Genomic DNA, 23496 nt, shown 5'->3' with positions numbered 1-23496 from the left:
ATACAGTAGAATAGAAGAGTTCATTTCATATGGAGGATTACTGGAAAATTATGAAATAGGAACATTCTGTACGAGATATACTCTTTCACCCATATAATCTCTGATTTAGTCTAAACATTGTCGAACACACAAAAACCTTCGTTGTAAATGTAAACAAACATTCTTTAAGTTAATAATGTTTTTGTTTTCATTATTTGAAAAGGAATTTCCTCAGAGCATCTCCAAAAGAAACTCTATAACTCCAAATATAAAGTTTTTTGCTCTCCAAAAAGGAACTTCAAAACTTCAAATTTGAAGTTTTGAAGAGTGAAACTCCAAATATAGAGTTTCAATTTTCAAAACTTCAAATTTGAAGTTTCATCTTTTTATTTGCATTTTGGTCCTTACAATTATACATCATTTTTATAATTCTTAAATATTTTTTTTGTTTATTGTTTTAATCTTTAAAACTTTTATATCTCATAAATATTTCAAATTTGTTATATAAACTTAAGTTTTACACATGAAATTAAATAAAAAAAATTAAAACAAGATTTATAATATTTTAAAACTAGAATTAAACAACAAGAATATTACAAAAAACCATAATAAAAACTTATTAAAAAGATACATGAAGACATAATTACTACTCAAATTTAAATATTATAACAACACTAATAGTCTGGTAAATTTGCTCCGGAACCTCCAAAATCTCCAAAATATTGTTCAACAAATTTTGTGTAACCGAAGATGATTGTTGTTGTTGCTCTTGACGCATTTTTCGTATGATTCTTTCTTGTTCAGATCGAATATATTCACGAATATTAACATCATCGATAGAAGTTAAGTTTTTTAGCAATATTTTATTTTCCTCTTTTATTTCTTTAAAAGCTAACTTTTTTTGCTTCATTTTGCAGTCGTAATTCAATCATCTCATGACCTTTTTCCCTGCTTGTTGTACTTTCGTTTAAAAGATCAAGGATTTTTTCGTTTGATGATATCAAACTATCAGCAGACATATTATGAGGATATCCGGTTTCAACAATTTTTGGCTCGTAATCTACAAATAAAAAATAAAGAGAATCATTTTTTACTTCGAAATGCACTAGTTGATCATATATGAGAGCATTATGGAAATACTTTTATGCAATAATGTAATATTTGCTTGCAGTTTAATATTTAATTATGTACTTTTATTTATAATTTTATATTTTAGTGTAAGATTTTTTTTAATTAATATTTCTGTAATATTTATATATATGTATTAGTTATTTATAGAAGTTTTATGAATTTACATCAACTATGACAAATATAAGGATTATAGTGTAAAATATAAATAATTTTGAAGTTAGGTTTGAAGTTTTACTTTTGGAGAAGAACACATTGAAACTTCAAATATAAAGTTTTGGAAACTTCAAAATAGAGTTTTGGAAACTTCAAAATAGAGTTCTTTTTTGGAGATGCTCTCATATGATCAAAAGAACAAAAAGTGAGAGAAATGGTCACATCCCTTATGGACTGGACACTGGTCCTTCTAATCAAACCCCATTTGGCGAGGACCACCACTGACACCGTGTGGGCACGACTAGCTGTCCTAAACACTTCTCTTCCTAAATCTCAACCAGTACCGTAACAACTGTCTTTCTTCTCATCATTTGTGGGTCCCATCTGAATCTGATTATAGACCTACATATATTTTTACCGTACAAGATTTCAGAAAAAGCAAAACCAAAAGAAAAAGTCAATGTCTGTACTTTGGTTGGTTAGTTTGTGCGCCTGTGGCATGTGGGGATGCCATTTGGGAATCTTTTGCACATATTTTTAAAACTATGATCGAAACTATCTAATTGTTTTTTTTTTAAATGATCCGAGTCATAACATTAAATATTAGAGACATTTTCGTTTATTTATCGAAACAGATAAAATTCAATTTGAATAAGAGTTTACTAATCTTTGATTCTTTATTAACATAGATGATGTAGCAAAGCGGTCCAAAACTTTTAGTATCCGGCTCCTTCACATTATATCCGGAAATTAAAGACAGCCCAATGGATAAAATCTATTAAAAGCCTAAACCTAAGTATCAGGTGCAGGTAAAGCCCATAAAACTATCTAACTCTTGAGTTTTTGACAAGTAAGCAGAAAACTGTTTTGGCCAGCGGGACAATATCTAAGATTCGAGACCGTCTTTATCTATTCAGATATACTCGGATATTTAGGTTATCTGAATCCAAATATGAATCCGGGTATTTAAATTACAGATACTGCAAATCTAGATCCAAATAATAAAGAATTTTGAAAGTTGATATCCAGACCTCGAATAATGTAGTATATATATAAGAAATTCAGTGTTATTTTTCTAATTATAATAAAGAATAATAGTGACTTTAAATTTTCAAAATAATTTTGCAAAGAAATTAACTTTGTTGGCAAAATGTCTTTTAAAATTTTTCAGCATTTAACTTATAATTTTTTTATCAACAATCTTCAAAATTATATATAAAAGTACAAAATCAACATTTAATCTGTAATTTTTGCTAAAAACTAGAAATTCAAAATAAGTTTACATCTGTTTACTATTCCAATCTTTTTTGTGTGAAAATAAACTAGTATGATTTATGCAAAATATAATAGCGCAATTTGAGAAAATTATTATATTATGTATTGTGAAAAATATAGTATGATTTTAAACTTTTTATCCTAAAACGGATTCAAATGTCTGCTTTATATGCATATCCGAATTTTGGATAGCAAATATAAAGGTTTGATGGATTCAAAGTGTTTAAAAAGAAGATGATGGATTCAAAATCTTCTGAAATTTATGGATATTGAATATGTGCCGATTTCTATTTGGTGCATAGAGCTCGGAGACGAAATATGCAAATATACAAGAGACAAACACTAGCCATCTCTAAAAAAATAAAGACTAAGCCTTTCCACTGAATTAATTGTAACTTTTAGAAAAAAGTCGGCCGCAAAAATTTATAATTTTTAACGACCAGAAGCACGAGCTTCCTTTTGCATTTTTCCAAGGCAAACACTGTATAAAACAGTTTAGTTTTCTTTGTGCGTGGGGATGATACGGTCTTTTTTTTTAAAAGTAATTAGATATATATGATCACAAGTTCAAAAACTAAAGTTTATATGAACGTAGTCTTCGCCTAATCTAAATTTTTTTCTTTTCGCCTTTAACCTTATATAAGATTCACCACACCTCCCACGATACTCATTATCAGTCCAAAAATAGCTTTCCTATCTTTTCCAATGGCGGCGACTGTAAAGGGGTCCACTGTAAAGCCCTCGACCGCAGCCATGGAAATAGAAGAAGGCGTCGATGAGTTAGACCGGTGCGCGGTGGAGGAGGTTGAGTTAACCGTCCCAAAAACCGATGATCCAACGTTACCGGTTCTCACTTTTAGAATGTGGGTTTTAGGTCTTGGAGCTTGTATCATACTATCGTTCATAAACCAGTTTTTCTGGTACAGACGGATGCCATTGTCAATAACCGGAATCTCGGCTCAGATAGCGGTCGTGCCGCTCGGTCATCTGATGGCTAGAGTGCTTCCAAATAAGAAGTACTTGGAAGGATCAAGGTGGGAGTTTAACATGAATCCTGGTCCTTTTAATGTCAAGGAACATGTTATGATCACGATTTTTGCCAATTCTGGAGCAGGAACGGTTTATGCGACTCATATACTTAGTGCTATTAAGCTTTACTACAAGAGATCTCTTCCGTTTCTACCGGCTTTTCTCATAATGATCACTACTCAGGTAAAATGTTTCTTCTGTGCCCTAAATTTAAGCATGCAATCTTCTATTTGAACTAACGAATCGTTACTATCGTTTGTTTAGAATTTTAGAAATATGTAATTTGGTTGTTATAAATTCAGATGTAGTTATATGTTACTGATTTTCTTTTTCGTTGTTGTTCAGTTAGAGAGTCCATATTAGTTTGCAATATTGTGTACTTATTCATTCAGTTTCTCTAGTAGGAATTTATATTATTCATATTCTAATAGTCAAGTCGAACATTACAAACATTTAACTATCTAAACTAATAATTTTGTTACTTTATTTAACTTTTTAAGTTAGAGAATTCATTGTTTGGATTGGTTGCGATATTTGTGTTTATTCATTCAATTTCTTTAGTAGGAATTTCTATTCTAATAGTCAAATCGAATGTTACAAACATTAAACTATCTAAACTAAGAATTTTGTTAATTTATTTACTTCTTTAAGTTTTTGAAACTCATTTTTTGTCCAAGTCAAAGATATTGTTGGCGTTGGTTTGAAGTTTACTGATAATTACTTTTACAATATTGAGACCACTGGTGAAATATTTTCTTACCTTTTTCACCTATGAAAACTCTTTTGTAGTTTCTCGGATTTGGGTGGGCTGGTCTATTCCGTAAGCACCTTGTTGAGCCAGGTGAAATGTGGTGGCCAAGCAATTTAGTTCAGGTGTCTCTATTCAGGTAATACTATTTATCACACTTTTATATAAATATTTTTTTCATGATTAGTGTTCGACTACTTAATTAGTTCACTATACCACTGTAGTGCCTTGCACGAGAAGGAAAAGAAGAAAAAGGGTGGCATGACCCGAATCCAATTCTTCCTCACAGTCCTTGTGACTAGCTTCGCATACTACATTCTCCCAGGCTATCTATTCACAATGATAACTTCCATTTCATGGGTCTGTTGGCTTAGCCCAAAATCGGTTTTGGTTAACCAACTCGGTTCAGGTGAACAAGGTCTTGGTATTGGCGCAGTTGGTATTGATTGGGCTACAATTAGTTCTTACCTTGGCAGTCCACTCGCTAGCCCGATCGTCGCTACCATCAACGTTACCGTTGGTTTTGTGGTGGTCGTGTATGTCGTCACTCCGATTTGCTATTGGCTTAATCTTTACAATGCCAAAACATATCCCATCTTCTCAAGTGGGCTTTTCATGGGGAATGGCTCGTCTTATGATGTTTTGAGCATCATTGATAACAAGTTCCATCTGGACCGAGACATCTATGCAAAGACTGGCCCTATCCAGATGAGCACTTTCTTTGCGGTTACATATGGTCTTGGGTTTGCCACTTTGTCCGCAACTATGGTCCATGTCTTACTCTTCCATGGAAGGTAACTAAACACAATCAATTCTTCATAAGAAATTTTTTATATCTTGATTTTAGTTAACGAGGTAGTTTCCATAGACAGGGACTAGTCTTTTGGTATTAGTTTTTAACTTTTTATTTTCTTGAACTGATCTTTTTGGTATTACTTTCTAATTCATCTCCTTATAACCCGTTTAATTGAAAGTGATCTATGGAAGCAAACAAGAGGAGCTTTCAAGAGGAACAAGAAAATGGATATACACACGAGAATCATGAAGAAAAACTATAAAGAAGTTCCCATGTGGTGGTTTTTGGTGATCCTCGTAATCAACATTGCGGTCATCGTGTTCATATCTGTGTACTACAATGCAACCGTGCAGCTACCTTGGTGGGGAGTGTTACTAGCTTGTGCCATTGCCGTGGTCTTCACTCCTCTTATTGGTGTTATCGTCGCCACCACTAATCAGGTACCTAAAGAAACTACATAAGAGTTGAGAAAATATTAGGGTATTATGAATTATTCTTCTGAATAATTTTGTTGAAATATAACCATCTAATCGGCTTCTTTATTTTTCGTAAGTGACAACTTTATATTAATAAGTTTCCTATTGCTTTAGGCACCGGGTTTGAACGTCATCACCGAATATGTAATCGGGTACATCTACCCAGAACGTCCGGTTGCGAACATGTGTTTCAAAGTGTATGGATACATCAGCATGACTCAGGCTCTAACATTTATCCAAGACTTCAAGCTCGGTCTTTACATGAAGATCCCTCCTAGAAGCATGTACATGGCACAGGTCACCAGTTACCACTTAATCTATCGTTAGTTATTTATTAAAACGCGGTATAATTAGTAACACAAGATTTTTTTTTCAGGTGCTTGGGACGCTTGTGGCTGTGATAGTCTACACAGGAACTGCTTGGTGGTTAATGGCAGAGATTCCTCATCTATGTGATAAATCTTTGCTTCCTCCCGACAGTGAATGGACATGTCCGATGGATCGTGTCTTCTTCGATGCATCTGTAATTTGGGGACTTGTCGGACCACGTAGAATGTTCGGTGACTTAGGAGAATACTCAAACATAAACTGGTTCTTCCTCTTAGGCGCAATCGCTCCTTTCTTAGTCTGGCTAGCGACCAAAGCGTTTCCAGCTCAAAAATGGATCTCAAATATACATTTCCCGGTTATTTTAGGAGCAACCGCGATGATGCCACCCGCGATGGTGGTTAATTTCACGAGTTGGTGCATCGTGGCATTTATATTTGGACACTTCGTGTTTAAGTACAAGAGAGAGTGGTGGAAGAAGTACAACTACGTTTTGTCGGGAGGTTTGGACGCGGGAACCGCGTTTATGACAATACTGATATTTCTAGCGCTAGGACGCAAAGGAATTGGATTGGTGTGGTGGGGGAACGCTGATGATAGTACAAACTGTAGCCTCGCGTCTTGTCCTACCGCTAAAGGCGTTATAATGAATGGATGTCCCGTTTACTGACCTTGTCACAATTAAGTAAAAAATCCTTATAGTTCGTTGTTCATTCTTCTCTCTTAGTTATTTTATTTTATTTTTAAATCTTTTTTATCATGTGGTAGTGAAGTTAGTTGGTTTATTGGATATGTTTTGTACATAGCTCTACAAGAGCTTTTATTTTTATTTCGTTTTATTCGTGGATTATTAAAGCTTGTTTTCGTTTTTCTTTTGTTCTTACAACATATTCCTCCTAAAAAATTGAGTAAATGTGTATTTTATTTTCCTTGACTAATGGTATGGATCTTTCCAAAAGATAGTCAATCCATATTGAATTCAGTTTTCCTTTTCAATTTTGTTGATTTTACCGAAAATAGAACTAAATAACCCATTTCTTTCTGATAAAAAATTGGTTTGAATTCGGTTTAATTTGAACTTGAAAAGCATAAATGAATTATGAAACTTTTTATTTTCATATTTATGTTTCAGATGTAATAATGTAGCTCTTAGATTATGATGTTGTAAGTAATTTATATTAAGAACCAGATGTTAAAAGAAACATATATAAATTATAAATATATAATGAGTTATAAATTTAACATACATGATTTCTAAAATTTATAATTTCTCTAGGAAAAATATTAATGCAAAACTTCCCGGTCAATCCACCCTTTGATGCATCGGCTCCTAATTTTACCCTAAACTTCAATACCCTTTGCTAGTCAACTAATGAATGGCCGATGGAAAAAAAAAACTAATGAATGGCCTAAAATCTCTCGGACCATACAAGCTTTGTCATTTCTAACACAACTTTTAAAAAAAAAATTCCAATCACGTTGAAGTAATTAATGTATACGTAATACGTTAGTAAATGATAATGCGTTGCGTTAGACTGTTCTTATCGAATTTGTATTTAAGACTATATTTATTCAGTACGACTACATAACTACATGTAAATTTAGATGATAACATTCAAACTTAATTAATGTTTTTACTTTTCTCACTCCTCGTCTTTAAGAGTCATTGAATAAAACATTTTAGTAAGATTCTCTTATCAGAATCAAACATTTGGCACATATAAAGCTAATGATTTAAGATTTCTTAACCAAAAAGAAACATTTTGACCACGCAGGTGTATTGGGTGGTATGGCATGCTCGGAAAAGTGCTAAGCTCCGGATCTGAAACCTACTACTTAGATTTATCCGTCTGAATGTGGTCAGATAGGGTGGCTATCTAACTCTCACATACAGCAACCGAGCTTTTGTATCATCGGTAGGTCCCCCTCCATAAGATTATTAGATTAATCGGCCTTTCAGGATTGGATATTAATCCAGATTATTAAAAAAACAATATATTTTACAAAAACTCCTATGTAAATGGGAATAACTTTGCAGCTTATTTAATAATTAATTTATTCGTTTGGCACATATAAAGCTGATGATTTCAGATTTATTAACCAAAACGAAACATTTTACTCCACTAGTTAAAAAAAATAAGTTTCCTTACGTCTGTGCACAAAAAAGAAGAAAGTTTCCTTACATCTTTATTACAGTCAATGGTCATCAACACCAAAATAAAGGTCTGATATGAATAATAATCCAATTCAATCCGTATCATACTTCCTTTTATGTAAAAGCTCTGTAAAGATATGATACCAAAATTACTATAAAGTCTAAACAATCTTATTATTTTTATGCACCCAAAAGAAAATAATATAACTCAATCAAGATCTCAAATCAACCACAACTTGAGGAAGAAAACTCTTCAGTATGTGAGTATCTTATCTATCTATCTTTATTGTGGTTTATCCTTTGTGTATATGATATTTACATGAATGTGAGCGTATATGTATTTGCATATTTTAAGAGAATCTCAAGAACGGTTACATAAACACACGGTCCACACAAACTTATAACATTACGTTTATCTTTTTTTATCCATAGCAGAGAGACAAAGCATTGTGTTTTTGAAGACCAATGAGAGACATGACAGAGATAAGATCGGGACTTGAGTCGGAATCTGATCCTTACGCCGACGATGAAATAAGTATAGTTCCACAAGTGGAGTTAACCGTGCCTAAAACCGATGATCCAACTGCACCGACGGTTACATTCAGGATGTGGGTTTTGGGCATAGCCGCGTGCGTCCTCTTGTCATTTGTCAACCAGTTCTTTTGGTACAGAACCAATCCTTTGACCATCTCATCTGTGTCTGCTCAGATTGCTGTTGTTCCCATTGGTCATCTCATGGCTAAGGTTCTTCCGACAAGGAGATTTTTCCAAGGGACTAGGTGGTCTTTCACGATGAATCCTGGTCCGTTTAGTACCAAAGAACATGTTCTTATAACTGTGTTCGCAAACTCAGGCTCCGGAGCTGTTTACGCTAGTCATATTCTTAGTGCTGTTAAGCTTTTTTACAAGAGAAGGCTTGATTTCTTTCCTGCTTTACTCATTATGATCACAACTCAGGTAAATTTGATAGCTTTTTTAATTCCAAATGAATTTCTAGGTTTAAGGATTTGTGAAAGAAAAACTAATTGGTTTTTTTAGCAAAAAAATAAGAACTAATAGGTTTTATTCTGTTTCTTGCACAAGGTATTGGGATTTGGTTGGGCTGGTTTGTACAGGAAACATTTAGTTGAGCCTGGTGAGATGTGGTGGCCAAGCAATCTCGTTCAAGTATCTCTTTTCAGGTAACGATATCGATTACTTCGATATGTTGCTATGTCTTATATATTACAGGCCGGTTATAGGCACATTCAGATAAAACATTCAATTTAAAAAAATTACCCCCTTTGTTCGGAAATAGATGATATTTTGAAAAAAAATTAATGTTTCAAAATACATGATTTGATATTTTAATATTAATTTTAGTTTTATTGAAAACGGTGTGATTAATGATATTTTATAACTTTTTTGATGATTAGCTAAACTAGTTGTGGTTTACATTTTTAATGCTATTTTGTATAAAAAGGTGGTGTATATATTTAAATTTTTGTGACTAAGTCTTCAACCAAAACATTAACTATTTTGAAACAAACCGAATATTATATATTAGTCGAATGACACAGACCCATGAATTATCAATTTTTTTAATTAAGATTAATCTTAAAAATGTTTATAGGCTCTACAAATCTCAGATCCAACTTTATTATCCCAAACTTAAAGAATCTCTTGTTTTGATCATATACAGAGCGTTGCACGAGAAAGAGGTGAAATCGAAATGGGGAATTACTAGAAACCAGTTCTTTGTTATCGCGCTAGTCACCAGCTTCTCATATTATATTCTTCCCGGTTACCTCTTCAGTCTCTTGACCACCGTCTCTTGGCTATGTTGGATTAGACCTAAATCTATTTTAGTAAACCAGCTCGGTTCAGGGTCAGTTGGTCTCGGTATCGGAGCCTTTGGTCTAGACTGGGCAACCATTGCGTCTTACCTCGGAAGCCCACTCGCTAGCCCGTTCTTCGCGACAGCAAATATAGCGGTCGGGTTCTTTCTTCTCATGTACGTAATCACACCCTTATCGTACTATCTAGACTTCTTCCACGCCAGAACCTTCCCAATCTACTCCGGTAAACTCTTTGTATCCAACGGACAAGAGTACAAGGTAAGGAACATCATCAACGACGAGTTCCGGCTTGATCACAAGGCGTACGCAGAGGCAGGACCAGTCCACATGAGCACTTTCTTTGCTGTTTCTTACGGGCTAGGTTTCGCCACCTTGACTGCTAGTGTTGTCCATGTATTGCTTTTCAACGGCAAAGATCTTTGGAACCAATCCAAAGGAGTGCTTCGTGGAAACAAGAAAATGGATATACATACAAAAATCATGAAAAGGAATTACAAAGAAGTTCCTCTCTGGTGGTTCCTTTCGATTTTCGCTGTGAATATTGCAGTTGTTATCTTCATGTGTTTTTACTATAAGACGCAGATTCAGCTTCCTTGGTGGGGAGCTTTCTTGGCTTGTTTGATAGCTATCTTCTTCACTCCTCTCGTCGGTGTGATCAAGGCCACTACTAACCAGGTTTGAAGAGAGAAACACATACATATTAAACCGGTTGTGATGATTAAACCGGGTTTTGTTTTGTTGTAGGCTCCGGGTTTGAATATTATCACGGAATACATCATTGGGTATGCTTATCCAGAGAGACCTGTTGCTAACATATGCTTCAAGACTTACGGATACATAAGCATGTCTCAATCTTTGACTTTCCTTGCTGATTTGAAGCTTGGATCTTACATGAAAATCCCCCCAAGAACCATGTTTATGGCACAGGTTAGTCTTATTACTTTCCCACATGCAAATCTTGTATACTTACTAGAAGTGCTGCCATAAACCAATCCAACCCCAGATGATTTAGCTTGGCCTTGATAATACCCTAATCTCTTAGGGTTTAATCTTGGCCTGTCACCATGCCCCCTGAGTCTTATTACTTTCCCACATGCAAATCTTGTATACTTTAGACATTTAGGTGACGGTTCCATGAATCAGCTCGTGAAGATTTTGGGAGTTTTTAGACAATTTAGTAAGAACGTTAATTAAAAGAAAAAACTGAGGATATGTGTCTATAAAAAATATATTCTTTTAAAATTTTGATGCCTAAGGAAAATGTTTCATTTGGTTATGTTAGGACCTGACCTATTTACGGCCGAGCTAGCCTTGATTATTTACAAACTGGACCATGCATTTGGCTCTTCTTACTAGTGTGTCACTTAAATCTATAAAAACATAACAGTTTAACTAATTTATTGCTGTCGTTTTTCACAGGTAGTGGGAACTTTAGTAGCAGTTCTTGTTTATGCATCAACAGCTTGGTGGCTAATGGCCGAGATCCCAAACCTCTGCGACACTTCTCTCCTTCCACCAGGAAGTCAATGGACATGCCCAACCGATCGTGTCTTCTTCGACGCATCAGTAATCTGGGGACTTGTAGGACCGAGAAGAATGTTTGGTGATCTTGGAGAATACGCAAACATAAACTGGTTCTTCCTAGGGGGTGCAATAGCTCCAGCTTTGGTCTACTTAGCCACAAGAATCTTCCCAAAGAAGAAATGGATCTCAAACATTCACATGCCAGTTCTGATTGGAGCCACGGCTATAATGCCGCCAGCTACTGCGGTTAACTTCACGAGCTGGCTTGTTATGGCGTTTGTGTTTGGACATTTCGTGTTTAAGTACAAAAGAGAATGGTGGCAGAGATACAACTATGTTTTGTCTGGAGGAATGGATGCAGGAACTGGGTTTATGTCTGTGCTTTTGTTTCTTGCGTTGCAACGTAGTGACATTATGCTTGGTTGGTGGGGAAACTCTGGTGAAGGTTGTCCTGTTGCTAAATGTCCAACTGCAAAAGGTGTGATTGTTCATGGTTGTCCTGTTTTCTAGACCATTTATGTTGGTTCTTAAGAGCAGTTTAAATTAAGCCGATTTTATTTTGTAAGTTATAAAAATGTTTACTTATTAAAATGCTGAGATGAAAATGCTTTAAAATCTCTATAGATAGACCAAACATACTTTCACATAATTATATTTATACAAAATTATCCATTTGATTATAAAATATTTGAAACATAAATAAATATCATGTTTATTTGTTCCTAAAAGTATTTTAAATAAACACAATATACATAAATTTACATCACATAACTTTCAAAACAATTGTTATATTAGAATAATTGTAGATTTTTAAAACTGAATATATCTAGGGGAGCCCTATATGGCTATATCTAGTGTCCTAAAATAATGTTTTAGCTTCTGTTTTCAGATTTATTTTATTATTTTTAAAACTAAAACTCTACAAATATAATAAATCTGATAAATAATATTTCAACACATTAAATAGTCTTTTTTTTTTTTTGGAACACAACACATTAAATAGTCTATAACTTGATTTTTTTGTATTAAAATGGATTAACACCATTTATAGTCTCCATTCTCCATGTTCAAAACTGAGGGACAAGAAATGATAAATGAATAATAACCACTTATGCTTTGCTTGAAATAATAAATTTACTAAAAACAGATCAAGAAATCACAAATGATGTTTCTGACATTTTTCATTGAGAGGAAAGAGGCTTTTGAACCAAACAAGCCAGTAAATGGAGTCATCTAACGCTACAATGTTCAAGGTGGCAATGTTGTAGCAGATGGTTTAAGGACGACAATGATGATGAAGAGGAGTCTGCTGACATGAAAGGGATACTCTATTGGAGAAGCTGAATGCAATCGCCAAGACACTTGAAAATAAGCTTTCTGAGCTTTGTTAGTCACTGCTGATTTATCATCCCAGAGACTAAAAGCCTTGAGATGCCATTAATAACTGCTTGTACATTGTCGCTATCCTTTGGCCTTCTCCAGCCTGAATCTTGCAACCTTGAACCAGAGTACTCGCTTGCAGCAACCTGTGTTTTCTTTGAGGTTGCAAGAACCTTCTCCAAGTCCATTTGTGTCAACGCCCTAGGCACCTGAAAAAACAATGCAGCCAACTCAAAAACATCAGGTAGAGGAAAAAGGGAAACGTTGACATTCCCTAAACCCGGTTAACTACTAACCGAAACTGGTCTGCCCTTTCTCTCCTCCTCCAGTATCTCTCTGATTGGCAAGTAAGCTGCTTTCTTGCAGAGCTCAAAGATATCTGATCCGGTATAGTCTTCACACAACCGAGCTACAAGATCATAGTCAATACCCTCCTCCACCCTCTCTCCTTTCAAAACAACTCTAAATATCTCAGCTCTCTCCTTGCAATCAGGCATCCCTATCTCAAAGGCCTGAGCAAAACGCCTCAATATCGCTTCATCTAGCTCCGAAGGTCTGTTTGTCGCACCAAGAACCATCACCCTCGCATTCTCTACAACACAAACAAACATACTTTAGAGATTGCACTAGTTCAACAACGGTTAAACAGGACACAGTAGACTCACTGTCTGTAGCAACCCCATCCCATAAAGCCATAAACTCCGTCTTCATAATCGCCATCGCCTCATTACCCGTAGACCTTCGCTGGCCAAGAAAGCTATCCACCTCATCGATAAAAACAATCGCAGGCTGGAGCTTCTCCGCCAAGCTAAACACAGCAGCCACTAGAGAAAAAACAGAACAACTCACATCTCATTACTAATTAATAAGACTATCTCCAAATATTCTTTCAAAAAAAAAAACTCCAAAAGTTCACTTTATTTTTGTTCACTACTCTACTCATAAAGTAACTCGTTTTTTTACTTTACTATATAAAGTGAAAATTAAATATCAATAGAGTATTTTTACTCTAGATTTTATTTTAAAGTGGAAAATAGAATACCATGCTCTAACATGACCATTATGAGTTAGTAATAAACTAAGAGCACCATTATCCTAGAGACCCATTAAGGGTCTCTTAATTATTTTTTAATAGTATTTAAGGAATAAAGTTGTTTAAGAGATTTAGTTAAGAACCTTGAGACTTTTATGTCTCCATTGCAAGTCTTTTATTTTAAGGTTCTTAAAAATCAAAAAGCTGAGTTTGTGCCAAAGGTGTGTAGAGAAACAGGAGAACATAGATGTTTTACCTCAGTTGAGCTGTCGGGAGAGAACCACCGTAAGAGCACTCCTAAATGTACAACGGCCGGTGAAGATTATTTGCGACATTCCAACCTGTAGACAAGTAAACTGTAAGGCCTCTCTCACTAAACCACTTGCTCATCAGATTAGAGACCCTCACATTTATAAAAACAGCTCCGGATTCTTTCGCAATAGCTTTAGCAAGCATGGTCTTCCCGGTTCCAGGAGGACCATACAGCAACACACCCTTTTGAGGGCCAAGCAACTTCCCATAAGCGAAAAGCTCAGGTCTTTTCAGCGGTAGAATCACAAGCTCGTACAGAGACTGCTTCTTTGACTCTAACCCTCCAATAGAATCAAACTCCACGTCTATCTTTCGTGAGTTTATTACATCACCAGCTATTACATCCTGGCATTTAAACAAAAAAAAAAAAAAAAGTAAAGAAACGAATTTATTTAAGTGGACAAGACAAGACTTATTACCTCGTATTGATTGGTCTGGATAAGAGGACGATCGAGACGCTTGGCGAGTTCTCTCTTACGCTTGAGGGCCTTATCAGAAGCTTCACGGTTCGGGTCGGAGTGACGGGCACAGAAGTATAGAGACAAGCTAGCCAATGCAGCGCCTGCGACGTAGAGAATCAGTTGCTCTAAGAAACTTGAATCTCTCTTTCTTGAAGATCTCTGCATAACGAGCTCTTTTCTCAAGCAAAAACCCTTTGAAGAATATCAGGCTTAATTCTTGACGAGTGTATAACTTGATATGAACCAATAAGCTTACTTTTTTTAATTTTATGTTAATTCTTGGAAGCTTGTTTATTATTAATCATATGAAACCCGTTATACAGGGATACAAATTTGTTGAAAATGGAAAACTATTAAACTATTATCAAAAATGTAAAACTTCAAAACCAACTATTATTAAATAGAAAGTTACCGCAACTCTTAATGTAAAATATCCTAATCTATCTAACCATAGTCACGTATCCTGTGGCTGGGTCGAGAAGAAGAAGAAAACCTTTGACCGAAGTTACATCGGACAGCTCCCGGTGGTATTGTCGTAATATAATTTACCAGGCCTTTCGTGGTATTTTGGGTAGGAAGTTTCAAAGCCTCAGAAAGCCCAATTTAACGGCAGGGATTTTAGCCTCATCGATTTCATCACAAGATGTTCGCTAAGTTTAGTGGTTGGTCGGTGCGATAGCCGAGCGAACAGCCCGGATAACTAAAAAATACAAAAAATTCAGTACAGTGAAAAAAATCACTTGTGCTAAATAAAAATGTACAGTAATTTATTGTTTAGAGTTAAATTTAATAGTCATTTTTCAGTTTAATCTACTAACCAGTCCAACCAAATTATCCGAATCAAAATATCTGAAAAAACGATCGAACTTGAATACAAATCAAAACTTTTTATTAAACTTGAAACAAAAATAATGTTAATGATCTTACCAAAAAATGTTAATTCATATTTACATTTATGTTTAAGTCTGAGAAAATAAACTTAGTATTATCAGAATAAAGTTAAACTGAAATTAAAGAAGGACAAATCTCACCAATAGTACTGGTTTATTTTTATCAGAAAATATCATACATGGTGAAAATCTCAAAATAGCATTAATTAAAAATTAAAAGATACAAAATTATCCTAAATTTTGAATTCATACTCTAAATACCAAAATCTCTAAATTGACCACTAAATCTTAAATTCAGACGTGATATATATATTTATGTATAATTTATTATTTATATATTTAAAAGAAATAAATTTCAAATATTTAATTAGTTATTAGTCATAAATAGAAATATAATCGTCATTTTATTTTTTAATGAATAGTGAATACTATTTGAAATATTTTTTATATATGCTTTTTTTTGATGAAATATTATTTACTGATATTTGAAAGTATTCTTTAAGAATAATCAAATGAGTATTTGCAAATCGTGAAAAAGATAAGGTTTCATGAACATGCATGCATGTTATGTCAGAGATTTTTTTCGGTCTTATAAAGACTGGAAACATCAAACTGAAACCCGCATGTCTCATGGGAAAAACTAACTTGTCGTTACAGCATGGGCCATCAAATAAAAGATCAAATCACAACTCGATTTGCTCAAATCCCAATTTGATTTGCTCAAAGCACAACTCGATTTGTCTAAAAGTCAAAGCACATCTTGACCAAAAACTACCCCTGGTCATCTTTCCAGAAGCAAATTATTAAGGGCAGTTTGGTATTTTTCGGAACACAATTAGGTAGGTAACTAGGTGAGGAACCCCATGTTCACTTCCATGTTTAGCCTATTAAAGGGTGAGAGCTCCTGAATCTCAAAGCGGAAAGATATCAAAGGAGAGAGAGATGGCTTCAGACAAGAAGGTCTTTTCTTCAGATGAAGTTTCACAGCACAACAAACGCGATGATTGTTGGCTTATTATCTCCGGCAAGGTTAGTTAGAGCACCCGCAAGTGATGTAATTTCTCATCATAGTTTCTTCCCCAATAAATTAATACAAATTTAAAAAGTGAGAGAGATAATGTAGACAAAATCAGAAATGTTTCTTTATGAAGAAATTTTACACATGAGGTCTTTCTACACTAGTCTTTTTGTAAATAGTTGAATTTCTTTTAACATAATAAATGTTAGTTATATAATTAAACTGTTTTTAGATATTGATATAATAATATGTAGAGACCTAGTTTAAGACATCCTCCACTAATGATGCTCTTATGTCTTCTCTTTTGTCTGAGAAACCATTCTACTGCTCATAGACTCATAGTTGAGTTCTTGAAGCTTATCTAGTTTCCATTCATGTGTATGTGTGATTCTTTTACTTTTGAATTTAGGTGTACGATGTAACCCATTTCATGGATGAACATCCTGGAGGCGATGAAGTCTTCTTGTCCTCAGCAGGTTTTTGTACAAGTCTTCAAACTTTTCTCTGATCCAGTAGAATCTGTTCCATAAATGTGTATGCTCTGTTGTGGTGTTTGTTGACAGGGAAAGATGCTACTTTTGACTTTGAAGACGTTGGTCACAGCGAAGACGCAAGAGAACTTATGAAGGACAGAAGGAGTACTACATTGGTGAGATCGATTCGTCTATTCCAGCAACAAGGACATACGTCGCACCTGTGCAAGCCACTTAAAACCAAGACAAGACACCAGAATTCGTTATCAAGATTCTGCAGTTCCTTGTTCTAATCTTGATTCTCCCTCTTGTTGTCCGTGAATATACCAAGAAAGAGTAGAAGTTAAGGCTTTGCTTTGATTTTTTTACTTCCTATACCTTTCTCATCTCTCCGTATTTGCGAAATTAAATATTACCGTTGTTGTGGTCCTAGACTTCTTGTGTTATAACCTTATATAAATAATAAATGTGTTGTCAGTCTCGTCGTGGTTTATCATCTGGTTTCTTTTTAGTGTTGATTTGAGATGTTTTCTTAACTTTGATGGTCAAGGAAAAGAGTGCTTTTACCAACAGGATAATGTTTGAGACGTATCTCTTGCATTCTTTTCAGCATGATAATGTCTTTTTCTTTTCATTAGTACTAGCTAAACGTGATGATTAATAGTTAAACTATATCCATCGAATTTTTTTGAGCAGATAATTAAGAAAACCCTCGATTGGGTTTTGAGGTAATGATGAATCTTGAAAAGCTGTTGAGGTCCATATTTACTGACTCCAACAGCTCAAACTAGCTCCTGTCTCCTGAGAAAGATGAACCAGTATGTCAACTTTCCAAGGGCCTAGTGTTCATTCAAGAGAATGCGTGTTTGAGTAGATTTTTCTAAGCAACCTTCTGGTTTGCCACTAGAGGCCCTTAAAAGTTTGCAGTTGACCAATGAAGCTGTCTGATCCCGAGCTGGTCTATATGAAGCTTGTCTAGCGAAGCTCGGAAACATGATAATAACGTTCACTTACCATTGATCTCCAACAAACCGGAAGTATAATAAGAAGAGAGACAAAACTAAAACTAATAGAGACGTGCATGCATTCACAAACTGTCCTGAAGTTAATCTATAGAGATATATGGGTATTATACAATAGTTATGGACTAAAGTTGTAAATATGCATTAATATTTCTAGGTTTCCTATATGTAGTCAAAAGGTGGTTTTGTAAAGAACAACAAGAATTAAGATAGAGAAATTTAATGCATATTTACAACTTTAATACATAACTATTGTATAATACCCATATATCTGACCCCATATATCTCTATATAATTACCGTGTGTAAGCTGCAAACTTTGTAGCTATCAGAATCTCAGTGGCCATCATTATGCAAACAACAAGGAATCTCTTGTCAGAACTAGCATCAGAATCTCAGTGGCCATCATTGTCGGCATCCCACTCTTCTCAACGTCAACATCTGATTGCATCTTCAAGCACTTTGAAATCTCCATCTCTCAAAGGGAATGTTGCTCCTGCTGTATAGCCCCTCTCTGTTCAAAAACTCTGTGGAGCAAATAAACGAGTATCCATGGGCCGCAAAAATGGATAAGACTAAGAGACCTTCACCAAGTTACAACACCTGTGTTTCTTGAGGATGGAACTCCTAAGGTACGTATACCTCGTCAATTGCTTCTAGAAGGACTGGAGAATCAGAAAAAATATTATTTTACTGATATTTGAAAGTATTCTTTAAAAATAATCAAATGATTATTAGCAATATCGTGGAAAACGTAAGGTTTAATGAACATGCATGTTATGTCAAAGATTTTATTATCTGGTCTTATAAAATTGTACTGGAAACATCAAACTGAAACCACATGTCTCATTGGGAAGCTAACTTGTCGGTACGGCATGGGCCATAAAATAAACGATTTGCTCAAATCACAACTCGATCTGTCTAAAAGTCAAAGAACATCTTGACCAAAACTACCCTTGGTCAAGCAAAAAATTTAAGGGTAGTTTAGTCTTGGTGTACACAATTTAAGTAGTTGGTCGTGAGGAACCCCGTTTCCACTCGAGTCTTTGGAGAGCTTCTGTATCTGAAAGCAAAGCGGTGGAAAGATCCCAAAGGAGAAATGGCTTCAGACAAGGTCTTTACTTTCGATGAAGTTTCACAGCACAACAAACGCGATGATTGTTGGCTTATTATCTCGGGCAAAGTTAGTTACATCTTGTCTCTTTTGTCTGAGAAATCATGGTTTCTTGTCTACTGCTCATAGTTGAGTTCTTGAAGCTGATCCAGTGTCCGTTCATGTATATGGTTCTTTTACTTTTGAGTTTAGGTGTATGATGTGACCCCATTCATGGATGTTCATCCTGGAGGCGATGATGTCTTGTTTGCCGTAGCAGGTTTTGAACAAGTCTTCAAACTTTTCTCTTATTCAGTTGAATCTGTTCCATGACTTTCTGCTCTGTTATGGTGTTTGTTGACAGGGAAAGATGCTACTATTGACTTTGAAGACGTTGGTCACAGCGAGGACGCAAGAGAACTTATGAAGGAGTACTACATTGGTGGGATCGACTCGTCTACTACTGTTCCAGCTGCAAGGACATACGTTGCACCGGTGCAACCCACTTTCAACCAAGACAAGACACCACGATTCATCATCAAGATTCTTCAGTTCCTTCTTCCAATCTTGATCTTGGGTCTCGCTCTCTTTGTCCGTCAATATACCAAGAAAGAGTAGAAGCAAAGGCTTTGCATAACTCTTTCTGAGTTATCTTTACTTTTGTTTTCGCCTAAACTTCATCTGTCCCCTTAAAGGGTGGGCGATTCTTATTGAAACTACTACGAATAAATAATCAATGTGTTGCTGGTCTTGTCATAGTTTATCATCATCTGGTTTGTTGTCATTGCTGATTGTGATGTCTTGTTCTTTTCATTAGTACTACAATAAACATGCAAAAATATATACGTCAAAGAAAACTCAGACATAACAGACCTTATAATTCTTCTCTTCTTCTTTTTTGACATCATCAACCTTATTAAATTAAATGTCAACGTTTTTGCATATATTTTTTTTGCCAAATGTCAATAACCGTTACTATCAATAAACAAAGCATTTTCAGGTATTAGTAGGAACATTCAATTCGTATTTTAAACGTACATTTCGTTTATTTCTGTATTGAATATCGGCTAAGTTAGATGTGTTTGATTTTCAATAGATTCGATTCAAAACGTCAAAATCCTAATGAAGACTAAACTAGTCATTTATATAATCGTTCAATCTAACGACACTTGATTTTTGAATTGCGTTTAGACTTAGTTCTGCCTTCTCTGCCGTGTATTAAGAAATATAAAACTGAGCACATGATTCCAACTTTCTTGGTCATCCAACGCTTGTAGTCATCTGTCATATCGTTTCGACATGATGGTCGGTCGGAAAACTTTGGAGGCTTCCTATTCCCTTCGTTAAAAAGATTTATTCTGAAACTAAACCAAACTAAACCGAGTGGACGTGACCGGTCTCAAATTTTGGCTTGATAAAAATTATCACTGCAATACCACGAAATTCAACCGTGATATATTATTTGCAATTTTCGAACCAATATCTATTGAACCAACTCTGGTTCGAATTTTTTCTAAACCAAATAGTATGATAAGATATTAAGATGAACCGGATAAGAAGCAAACCAAAAAGTATCCCACAAACTAAGTAAGCAACATGTGTCTTCTAGTTGTTGGAGATATGATGTATCGGCGCCAATAATGGCACCTGAGAGAAGGCGACAAACACACATTTTTGTCATTTGTGCTGACGCGCTAGCGACATGACATCCCAGGTTATGCTGACGTGTATATTACAACGCTTTGATGTATAAAGTTCCTGGGGCCATGTTTTCATCTAGATCGAAATTTGACCCAAAAAAAAAAAAAAAAAAGAAAAGTAATTTGGTAAAACTTTTCCAGCACAGTAATTTTTACCACGTCAATTCCAGCTCATCAATCAATAAAACAGACGCATAAAACAAAATTAAACAGGAGAAAAAGGCTTAGCGGTGTGCGCGTTAAGCAAAACCCTAAACCAGTGTGTAATAATATATATACCCTTATATCTCTCTCTCTAAAAATCCTCCCTACCTTTTATCCCTCATAAACATATATGCATAGACTGTCATGAGCAACATCCCCAGATCTCTCACCGACTCATCACTCTCTATATTCCTTCTCATTATTTCTTCTGCCGTCGATCCTTGGCCCTTTTCTAGTGGTTTCTTCTAACATGAGCAAGCAGATGGTGTTCAATTTTCATTTTCATGTTCCGCATCTCCACATACTCCATCATCATAACCATGTTCCAAAAGGCTGTGTCGCGATCATGGTGGGACGCGAAGGAGATGAAGAAGGGTTTCACAGATTCGTGGTTCCGTTGATGTTCTTGAGCCATCCTTTGTTTGCTAGTCTCTTGAATGAAGCTGAAGAAGAGTACGGATTCAAACACGCAGGTCCGATTACGATTCCTTGCCGTGTCGATGAGTTTAAGCATGTTCAGGAAATTATCGACCAGGAGACTCATCGCCGTCACAGTCACGGTAACGGACACAACCACCACCACAATAACCATCTGCGATGTTTCTGAAGATATGTAATTGGATTTGTTGGTTTGGTTTGACATGCGATTGGTATTGATTTGACTTTTCTTCTGAAATTGGTTTGGTTTGCTTAATTTTCGGTTTTAGTTAGTGATGATGATGAAAAAGAATAGAGTAATTGAATACAATGAATAATGATTCTCATCTCTTACGAGGAATATGGAATTTCAATTTTGTAATGGGAATGCCATATTATTTGAACTTTATTTTATAAAGAAATGTGTACACTTTTTAATTATTTAATTGATGGTCTTTTTTGTTGAAAAAAAAATTGATTTTAACGCGTTTGGCCGTCAATCATGTTACTTTTTGTTAAACATTTCCTTTACTCGTTAGGATCATACGTCTCTGGAACAATTATTTTCTTCCGAATGTACAAAATTCGACATATCGCATTGTACGATTATAGCACAAATGCATTATTTCCTGACTTTAATATATTTTAAAAGTGGGACATTTGCTAAAACCAACCCAAATATTCAAGTCAAATGTAAAAGTGTACCCCACTTTCAGTCAAATGCAAAACCAACCTAAAGGAGTAGTGAAAGTACTATTTCACCCTTATGACCAAACAAAAAACATAAATATATTTTACGTTTCTATCCTTTGGAAGTCTACACGTAATAAAAGAAGTCTACATATATATAGACTTCCTACGAAGTCTACTTTATAGACTTGTTTTGTAGTCTACACTCTAATTTGGTCTACTAATTTAATTTTGAAAATGTATAAAAATAATTATTGTGATATTTTTAATTAATCATCAATATAATGGATAATATGAAGTAAATAAATTAAAATTTCATATAATCGAACAATTTTGAAGAATATATACTAATTTGGTTATCATGTGCTAGACTATGTTCATAGTTTAGAAACAAAAGGTTCTAACATGTTATGTCTTTTAGTAGTTGATTTCATAGGGTTAGATTTTAGATTTTGTTTTTTTTTTGTTTTATTAACTTAAATCTGCATATTAATGTTTAGTAGTTTATATTTTGTATAAATGAGACTTTTTGATTATCAAGCAAAACATTTAGGGTTTGATATTTGTGGTTTAGGGTTTCGTAGACCTACAATAAAGTCTATTTATCTGAAGACGTCTTTTTCAGTCTATATTTTTCAATTTGTTTTACAAAAAAATCATTATATTTAAACTAAGTTAAGTTCCTTAAGAATAAAAAAGTGAAATCATATACTATAACTATTAAAAAATAAAGAAATAAATTTAATAAATCATATATTAAAATTATTAAAATAATAAAGAATAAACAACAATAATTAAATTATTATAGTAGACTTCCAAAAAGGTCTACTATGTTATAGTAAGATCTACTCCAAAATTTTAATTTTAGTAGACTTCAAACGAAGTCTACAGTATCGTAAATTTTAACCTAGTTACATTTTTGTCTCCCTATATAAACAAAATTTATTCAATCTCTCTCTAAAGTGGCTGCACAAGTTCTTAAAACTCTCTCCCTTCTCTCTAAAACTTTCTTTCTTCTCTCTAAAATTCTCTCAATTGTTTCTAAATCTCTCTCATTATCTTCTTTCTCTCTAAAATTTTCTCAAGTCTTTCTCACAATATTATCTTGTCATTTTAGATATTATGATTCATGGTTTTCATCTTCTCCTTTAAAAAATGTAAGTTTTCGATCTATAGATTTTAAATGTGTATTTTATGTTTATTTCTCACAATATTATCTTTTTTTGGTAGGTATTATCACTCATGGATTTCATCATCTCCTCTAAAAATGTAAGTTTTAGATTAATAGATTTTAAATATGTATTTACATGTTTATATTCAAATAAATTTATAGATCAAGCTCTCTACATTAATTTGCTACTAGTTTACCTTAT

The 23496-nt window shown here is 34.4% G+C and overlaps 5 protein-coding genes and 1 pseudogene across 6 annotated transcripts; 4 read left to right on the top strand and 2 right to left on the bottom strand.

Moving 5' to 3' along the window:
- The first annotated feature begins 564 nt into the window (after positions 1-564).
- Positions 565-6772, top strand: LOC103857077 (oligopeptide transporter 9-like). The gene is made up of 6 exons (XM_009134221.3): positions 565-3750; positions 4357-4454; positions 4540-5109; positions 5290-5551; positions 5702-5884; positions 5964-6772. The coding sequence occupies exons 1-6, from the start codon at positions 3244-3246 to the stop codon at positions 6582-6584; spliced, it is 2241 nt and encodes a 746-aa protein (XP_009132469.1). The 5' UTR covers positions 565-3243; the 3' UTR covers positions 6585-6772.
- A 237-nt stretch (positions 6773-7009) lies between these two features.
- Positions 7010-12054, top strand: LOC103857076 (oligopeptide transporter 8-like). 2 transcript variants are annotated; one of them, XM_009134219.2, is made up of 6 exons: positions 7010-8329; positions 8505-9026; positions 9153-9250; positions 9751-10582; positions 10652-10834; positions 11327-12054. In XM_009134219.2, exons 2-6 carry the CDS (start codon positions 8535-8537, stop codon positions 11939-11941), a joined length of 2220 nt encoding a protein of 739 aa, XP_009132467.2. In that variant the 5' UTR covers positions 7010-8329; positions 8505-8534; the 3' UTR covers positions 11942-12054. The 2 variants fall into 2 exon arrangements, with proteins under 2 accessions (XP_009132467.2, XP_009132468.2); XM_009134220.3 differs by having other exon boundaries at positions 8502-9026.
- A 246-nt stretch (positions 12055-12300) lies between these two features.
- LOC103857232 (ATPase family AAA domain-containing protein 1-B-like) lies at positions 12301-14093 on the bottom strand. Its single transcript, XM_033287233.1, has 3 exons — positions 13477-14093; positions 13108-13403; positions 12301-13020 (listed from the first exon to the last, which is right to left on the bottom strand). Exons 1-3 carry the CDS (start codon positions 13529-13531, stop codon positions 12823-12825), a joined length of 549 nt encoding a protein of 182 aa, XP_033143124.1. The 5' UTR covers positions 13532-14093; the 3' UTR covers positions 12301-12822.
- A 48-nt stretch (positions 14094-14141) lies between these two features.
- On the bottom strand, positions 14142-14782 carry LOC117132393 (uncharacterized AAA domain-containing protein C24B10.10c-like). The gene is made up of 2 exons (XM_033286272.1): positions 14576-14782; positions 14142-14501 (listed from the first exon to the last, which is right to left on the bottom strand). The coding sequence occupies exons 1-2, from the start codon at positions 14780-14782 to the stop codon at positions 14142-14144; spliced, it is 567 nt and encodes a 188-aa protein (XP_033142163.1).
- Positions 14783-16434: 1652 nt separating this feature from the next.
- Positions 16435-17478, top strand: LOC103857073 (annotated as a pseudogene).
- LOC117132566 (cytochrome b5-like) lies at positions 17099-21874 on the top strand. Its single transcript, XM_033287235.1, has 3 exons — positions 17099-19202; positions 19326-19392; positions 19477-21874. Exons 1-3 carry the CDS (start codon positions 19119-19121, stop codon positions 19728-19730), a joined length of 405 nt encoding a protein of 134 aa, XP_033143126.1. The 5' UTR covers positions 17099-19118; the 3' UTR covers positions 19731-21874.
- Positions 21875-23496: the final 1622 nt, after the last annotated feature.

This window comes from Brassica rapa, chromosome A03 (genome assembly GCF_000309985.2).
Source record: "Brassica rapa cultivar Chiifu-401-42 chromosome A03, CAAS_Brap_v3.01, whole genome shotgun sequence".
Taxonomy (NCBI): Eukaryota; Viridiplantae; Streptophyta; class Magnoliopsida; order Brassicales; family Brassicaceae; genus Brassica; species Brassica rapa.
Note: the sequence above shows the minus strand (reverse complement) of the source record. Positions and strands in the feature narration are given on the sequence as shown.